Source organism: Lobosporangium transversale, assembly GCF_002105155.1.
Source record: "Lobosporangium transversale strain NRRL 3116 chromosome Unknown BCR41scaffold_119, whole genome shotgun sequence".
NCBI classification, from domain to species: Eukaryota; Fungi; Mortierellomycota; class Mortierellomycetes; order Mortierellales; family Mortierellaceae; genus Lobosporangium; species Lobosporangium transversale.
The window spans coordinates 1-8,225 of NW_019029097.1; the positions used below are offsets into that span (position 1 = coordinate 1).

An 8,225-nucleotide genomic window follows, 5' to 3' on the forward strand; every position below is an offset into this window, starting at 1 on the left:
AAAAAAAAAAAAAAAGTTTATTTTTAGTTTAAGGGTAGTTCTGTAGCTCGAGATTTATTAAAGAGAAAGATTACACAGGAAAGGGTCGCTGGTACGGATAATGGTCTACTGAATGGTCTACGAAGGACGACCTATTCACATTGTCATAGGTACCATGGACGTATGTGTGTCACCTTTCTTCATTGAAAATCCGACGAGAAATAAAGAAAAATAAACTAAATAAAAAGATCCCTCTGCCCTGCAACTCTGATCTACATCTACTTCTCGAGCCAAAAAGGGGTGGTGTGGGTGGGACATACGTCCATGGTACCTATGACAATGTGAATAGGTCGTCCTTCGTAGACCATTCAGTAGACCATTGTCTACGGTACCATGTCCGTATGTGGCTCCAGAGGGATCGCCAAAGAGAACTAAACTAAAACAAAACTAAAACTAAAAGAAAACTGAACGAAATGAACAACTAACTAAAGAAAATCTAGCCTAGAGTGCTCATGGACATGTTGTTGGAGGTGGCACTCGACAAACGGTAGTGCTTCTCGAAGACTTTCGGGGACGACCAATTCCCCTGCACCATGATATCAGCCACTGGTACGCCTGCTATAGCCGCGAGCGTAGAACCTAAGGCTCGGAGCTTAGGAGCTTTCTTGTCTCCTAAATCCATCAGCGAAGAAATCCTACTCATGTGGGAGCCAATAGTAGTCGCACGCGCCGGCTGGGTGTGGTCTTTCACAAATCTAATCAAAGGTACAATGCTTCTTGTTGGGTCCTTCGGATGAGGAGAGGTAGTGGAAGGACAAGACAGCCTGTCCAGGTAAGCGGTGTATGCGTCGACAGGGCATAGCTTCTTGTCAAAGTGAGAACCAATGGTCACATGCTTAATGGTACGTTGTCCATCACTCTTCTCTTTGGGAAAACAACAACAAGCTGAAGCTTCCCTAACACAATCTTGGAGAGACTGACATCTACACATCTGATGTCGTCTGGTCTCATGAAGCCACAGACGCCTAAGAGCCAACACAGCTTCCATGTAAGCTCCTCAAAAGGCAACTCCATATTTGCTGATGACTGCCGAAAATGGTCCAAAACAGGTGTGATGTCAAAGTGACCAGGCCTGGACTCAACGACACCTTCTTGCTTACCAGCCTTGAGGAACTGGCGGTAGTATTCATCTGATCGTACTCTCTCTGGGTCACGAAATAGGGCGAGGACAGCCGACTTCATGGTCATCAGCGTGGACCACTTCAAATTGCGAGCGACCCGCACGTAGTGTAGCCAGTTCACTACTGGGATCGCGGGGTTAATCCCTTGTTCGAACGAGCCCTCTTTCAGCCAAGTGACGAATTCAGCTTGATGCTTTTCGTACTCTCGCTTGGTGCTCTTGGATCCTTTGTGAGCACAGATAAACTCAGTCACCGCTGGCGAGAGGCCATCTATGAGCATCCTCGTCCTCTTACTCTCCACGCGGTAAGGCCCCAGTGTGGATTCTTGAGCAGGATGTGCGCGTCGCTTCCTGGTGGAGGGAGAACACATGTTCGTGGAATCGGTAAAGGGGGTTGGGTCGCCATTGCCTGTATCTTCGGGAACCAAATCGCCGATGGCCAAAATGGAGTAATTATGGTCGCTTCCAGGCCTTCCTGGTCTAGCTTCTGCAGGATCCTTGGAAGTAAGTTCCATGGAGGACAGATGTAAAGGTTGCCCAAGTGGCTCCACTTGTGTCTCAGCGCATCGAAGTCCACTGCCAAAGGATGAGGTTTCCATGTCATGAACTGAGGAAGCTGGTTGTTGCTGGGCGATGCAAAGAGGTCTATCCGATGAGGCCCCCACTGCTGGTCTAGACGACGGAAAAATGACGGGTCCAGCCTCCATTCGAGCTGCGCTTGCATCCGGCGTGATGGTGCATCTGCTGGATTGAATACTGAAGGTACATATGTGGTCCTGAGTCTTGTGCCTGTTGCTAGACAATGCTTCCATATTTTGTCCGCTAGGTCCATCAGAGGTTGTGAACGAGTTCCGCCAAACCGGTTGATGTAAGCGATGGTGGTTGTGTTGTCGATTACTAGGTTGAGCATCCTCCCTTGTGTTTGCGGTAGAGTGACTGCGTAGTACACGGTTAGTAACTCTTTTAAATTGATGTGTTGGTGGCGTATGTTTGGTGGCCATAGCCCTGTCCAAGTGCGCTGCCCTATGACGATCCCCCAGCCTTGGTCGGAGGCGTCTGTGTACACGTCCATCTGAGTTGGCGACTGAATCCATGACGTCCCGTTCCACTCCTTGAGTTGGTGTGTCCACCAATCCAGATCGGCTCGAGCTCTGTCGTCCAGTGAGATCGTCGCTTCCCAAGATGACCCCTGATGGCTGAGCGCTCTGTTCTTCAATGCCAGAAGATGCCGCGTCATTAGACGAGCTGGAAATACTGCTGCTGTCGTCGCCATGGCTTTCCCTATGAACGTAGCCAAGTTGCGAACCGTCGTCCATCCCTTGCTGAGCATCTTCGCTGCTTCTCGCCGTATGTCCCTGACCTTGGACTTCGGTACCGAGAGGGTCATGTCGGTGGTGTTGATGGTGAAACCCAGATGATCTAGACATTTCGTTGGCATCAGAGAGGATTTCTCCTTGTTGATGAGGAATCCAAGAGACTTGAGTTTGTCCAGGACAAGATTCGTGTGCTCTTCTGCTTGGGCTTTGGAGCTGGCCATGATCAACAGATCGTCGATGTAAGCTGTCAGCCGTATTCCTCGACGCCTCGCCCATCTCAACACCGGGCGTAGGACCTTCGTGAAGACTAACGGCGACAGTGACATCCCGAAAGGTAGAGTGCGAAACTGATACAGCTGACCCTTCCACTGAAACTGAAGGTAAGGACGAAAATGTGGATGAACCAGCACATGAAGGAAAGCATCTTTGAGATCGATGCTCGTCAAATAATCGTTCTTCTGAAGGGTATTGCATACTACCTGAATCGTCTCCATCTTGAACGAGTCTGTGATGATAAATTGATTGAGAGGACGTAGGTTGAGGACAGGCCGGAGGTCCCCTGTCTTCTTGGGGATAGTAAACAAACGACTCTGGAAACCAGGTCCCGAAGCGTGCTCTATGGCTTTTTTGGCCAGAAGTGCGATCACTTCGTTCTCTATCGCCAGTGTCTCCTCCTTGGATAGATGCGGGGAAAGGGCTCTTGATGTGTGTGTTATTGGAGGTTGTCTGTGGAAGGGAATCTGAAAACCGTTTCCAATCACGGAGCGGACCCACCTGTCGTCCGTGAGGAGCCTCCAAGCCCTCGAGTAGAGGTGCAGACGGCCCCCTACTGGCTCTTGTTGGCGCTGCCGCGTCCCCGTCCACGGCTGCCTCTGTAAAAATACTGTCCCTGCTGGTTGTTATGCATGGGCTCTCCATACCCGTAAGTGAGCTGAGGAGGTGTGGCTTGTTGTGCTTGATGATGATTCGCTGGTGAATAAGGTTGCGATTGTGATGGAAATTGCTGGAACTGTTGCTGCTGGTGGGGGTACATGTTAAAGTAAATACCCCTGCTGCGAGAACCGGAATTGCGACCGGATCCTCTGTTTTGCAAAGCTGTCTTGCGAGGCTTGCTGGCCTCCTGGTACTCCTCAGCAGCTTTAATTCGGGCTGCAATATCATCTTTAGTGATAGTTGCAGTCTTTTCATGATCAGGGGCTGGCTTGAGACCCTTTGCGTACACAAAATTATCCATGCGCAGATCGGTGATTTGGCGTGCTGTAACGGCCAGATGAGATCGCATGACATGCCCAAAATCTGCGACGATCTGCCGTAATGCAGGATCGTGCACTTTGTGAAAGTATTCTGCCAGGAATTCGTCCAAGGGTCGCGTAGCGTGGGCCTGACGTTCCTGTAGTTGGGATAACCACTTGTCCACTCGTTGAAAAGAAGTGGTCTCCTGAGGCCAAGGCAACTCAAGAGAGGGCGCTTTGTACTGCTGATCTGGGTTCTTGGGATAGAGGACGTACTCGGTGAGGATGTTATCGTCGCCAGAGTTGTCCGGGGGACGGAAGAAATGAGAGCCGTCAAGGGAAGGTACAGCCGCTTTGAGGGTATCAGAGAGGACAAGTATCTTGGCCTGTGGGCGATCAATGGTGATGGGGGAAGGGGAAGAGGAGGAAGGGTTGGCCTGCGTAAGGGCAGCCACCTGCTGACGAAGAGTGTTGATTTCATGAAGGAGTGCATTATGAGTGTTGTCGGTAGAATTGTCGCTCATTGGAACGAATAGATAATAGTCTGCAACGGATGAGTTCCAGGAGCGACGAGAAGAAAGATGTAGATCAGAGTTGCAGGGCAGAGGGATCTTTTTATTTAGTTTATTTTTCTTTATTTCTCGTCGGATTTTCAATGAAGAAAGGTGACACACATACGGACATGGTACCGTAGACAATGAGCGTAAGACTTCCTTTGTCGTCTTCGCTATCCAATATTTTATATGGGCTTTTTCACTTTTTCACTTATCACAATATTTTTTACACTAAAATAATAATAAGGGGAGGTCGGACTTACTCTTTATCGGGGCATGTGTTTAGGTTATGTCCTGGGCGACTGCATATACTGCACTGCCGTTGCACAGGCCGACAGGGTGACTGTAGCCTAGAGAGCAATGATAATGATGTTAGATTAGAAACGCAATACGTGGTAGTTTATAAATTCAATAAAATGTGAACCAAGAGTAGCTCACCTTCGTCTTCGCTCAGGTCTTTCGCTTTCACCTGGGCCATCAAGGCTAATGCTTCGTCTGCGAGTCATCACAGGCTCGGTTCGATTCTGCATGGGGTCACTAAAGATAACATTGCAAAAGAAATGGCAATTTAGGATTGAAAAAAAAAAATGCATTGCTAAGGATTACATATCGAAACATCAAAATGGAGCTCACCCTTCATTATTTGGACATGTACTTCGGTTATGTCCTGCTTGGCCGCAAATACTACATGTCTTCGCCTTAGGGGGTGCTATCAATAGTGACGGTGCAGAGTCAAAAATGAAATGAAATTAATAAAAATTAAAAAAATAAAATAAATAAAAGACTTTAAATTGTATACCTTTGCCTCTGTATGAGAGTAATGTCCTGTCCAGTGCTTTTAACAATGCAACGAAGGTAATAAAGACATTAGTTCGGAATCAACTACTATACTGTCAACAAAAAATAAAAAATAAAAAAAATGAAGCGCAAGGAAATTCAACACACCTTGCATTTTGAGGGCAGGTCCACCTGTCATGTTTGTTACTGTTGCACCGAATACAGGTGTAGGTCTTATATTTACAGTGCTGCATTCAAATTTTGATACTGAGAGGGCTGTCGAAAACGAAAGATATTTTAGTAAAATGAAAGAATGCAAGAGACAGCGTAAAACCCCAACTTAAATAGAGGCCTGATAATGTCGCACTGGCCTCTTGTTACTTTTTAACGTCTACAATGTAATTTAAGCATTGTTTATTTTTATTGGTCTTGGGCGAAGTCATTTCCTTCAGGCAATATTAAAAAAAAAAAAAAAAAAAAAAAAAAGACCTATGAAAAGCAAACACGGGGTTATGACCATTTCAGTCTTTAGGTAGAGAAATAAGAGGGGTTATTGATACTTGATGGTTGGTTCTTCAGCCTCTACTAATGATATCTGCAAATCCAAAGGAGATAATTCAAGACCCACAGACCCACATTCCAACAGCAACTCTGCCGAACAATTAGGACAATTGGTGTGTATAGGATCTATGTTAGTTATGGCGTGATATCTATGCTCTCCACCCCTTTTCCGCGGAGGAGATCGTGGTTCAAGGTAAGCTGGTGGAGGGGTTGGAGTGGCGGGTTTAGAAGCAACTTGATGGTATAAGTTTGGTGTAGCCGAAGGGACCAATGTTTCCTGCGACCGGGAGAGCTCTAAGTTATAGTCTTCTTGAGTAGGACAAACACAGCTGCTCTGAGAAGAACAACCTGTGTTCATGCAAACAACACAGCCAAGCCTGACTGCAAGCTCAGCTCTCATTGCCTCTTCTTTACGTCTTCTTTCTTCCTGTTCTTTTTTTTCCCCTTCTCTCTCTTGTTCAAGGAATTCAAATAGGGCGCACTCGTCAATGGAGTCGTATATCATGTCATATAGCTTCTCTTCATTCTCCACATCCTCTGCTTGCCGGCCTGGTAACTCCTCTCTTACCTCCACAGGCTGTGCTCGGATGATACGTGGTACAGCCCGTCGAGATCGTCGTGCTCGGATGATGCATCGTACGCCTGAAGTGGAGCTGTCCGACGGAGGAACGGCTTTCGAGTGGTTCGAGTCACCATAAATAGAGCGAGGGCACTTGGTAGGCAACTGGCTTCTGGGAGGTGCAGCTGATGACGAACGTGTGGAACGTGTGGCAGCCAACGACGACGAACGTGTAAAACGTTTGGCAGGCATTTTTTTTTTTTAGCAGATAAAATAGACGAAAGCAATAAAAACAAAGGTCTGAGGAAAATGAAAGCAAGGATTCAGAAATATAGGTGCGTTGAGGGATTAAGATTGTAAAACAAAGCGAACAGGTTTATTTAAATCTACAGTGCATCGTAGACGCGAAGCGATACTTTTTTTGCATGCTGATTTAAAGTTTCAAAATAAGGGTCGTGTCACATGGGCAAAATAAATTTAATTAAGGGACAGCGAATCACATTTTGACTCTATCCGTAAAAAAACAACCGAAATCCAATCACTCTACACTGGATGCCCCATTCTCCAATTAAATGAGGCTCTTGCCACCCACAGATTCTTGCTTACCCATGGATGAGTGAATGCTCCAAGCTGTTGCTTATTTATGTTTTGTTCATTTATGATGCTCCAAAAGTTGTCACATAATTTCGCAGTCACCTAATTTTTCTACCTGCTTTAATATATAGATAATAGTATTTACTTGGCAGCCTACCCAGCGTTATTTGGCCTCTAACTATTTTTTTTTTTTTTTTTTCATTCCTAGGAACCGTACATGTTTATAACGCTCATACTTCAAATTAATAAAGCTCCCGTCTTCTACGTCATAGTTATGTGTAGTGACATTGTCTTGTCTCATTTAGAAAACTAATGACTTTTTTTTACAAGTAGGTCGCTCATACAGTTTTGGAGGTGCCATTTGGAGATCAATGCCTATGAGAGGTTTTCGCTCGGAGCAAACGCGTCTCACCTGCTACCTAGACGTCTTCAATAAATCATTCCCTAACCGTGTACATTGAAGGCTGTTTTGTGAAGATGTCATCGCCGCTGCCCTTAGTACCTCCGGCGGCATTAGCTGTGCAAGGCAATGTATCCACAGAACGCTGCTTGTTTTACCACTGATGTTATGACCTAGCACAAGGATCATCGTCACAGGGCCCAGTCGGTCCGCTAAAGCAGATTTTCGGCTACATTAGACTTAATGGATTTCGCTATGGAGTTCTGTCAACCTATACTCAAACATGGTTTATCAAACGAGACTCGGCACATGGCGACGGCATCCTAATCTCGCCCACAATCCACTTTGACAGGACAAACCCGACTCTACTGCAGTGTTACCTGTGGCTGATTCGGACGGTGGATAGTGATACTGAATGGCAGCCAGACATACCCGATGAGACCTCAGTTGAATACATGCTCTCGAAGGAGCAACCTGAGGATAAGGCTACAAAACGTGACAGTGACTTTGTTCCAGAACGTGGTGGTGGTGGAAAATGGAAGCAAGGATTCAGAGCCTATTTGACGCGAAGCAAGTAAGAGGCTAATACTCAAATGTGTTTTGATCGAGATTCTCTCACCATAGGTGGCTGATCATCCAGTTTTTGATTGCAATCTAGGACCAAGAAGCAGGCAACAGGATCTATGCAATTGGAGAGACGCACTGTTCCAGCTTTCAAGGATATGAGACTTATTACATTTGGCGAGGGTGCGCGTACGTTCCGAGCTACATGGATGGGCGAGGATGTAGTGGTGAAAAAAGCCGACATCTGGAAGCAGTCCCCAATTGTCGATGAGCTGGAGCACGAGGCCACGATTTACGAGGAGCTTCAGATGCTACAAGGTCACTTCGTTCCCGAACTGAAGCTAGCTGGGATCATGGACGGAATGGAGATGGTTTTAGTAACAGAGTTCACTGGGAGCGACCTCTGCAATAAGCATTTGGATGCATCTGATCGAGACAAGATCCGCGGAGCACTCTCAGCGATCCACGATTTGGGTGTCCTGCACGGTGATATTCGACCAGATAACATT

At 46.5% G+C, this 8,225-nt stretch overlaps 1 protein-coding gene across 1 annotated transcript; it reads left to right on the forward strand.

Annotated features, from left to right (window-relative positions):
• Window positions 1–7,997: 7,997 nt before the first annotated feature.
• Window positions 7,998–8,225, forward strand: BCR41DRAFT_280880 (hypothetical protein; the record flags this gene model as incomplete). The annotated part of the gene is made up of 1 exon (XM_022020228.1): window positions 7,998–8,225. A coding segment is annotated over one exon (228 nt), but the record flags the coding sequence as incomplete, so codon positions are not given.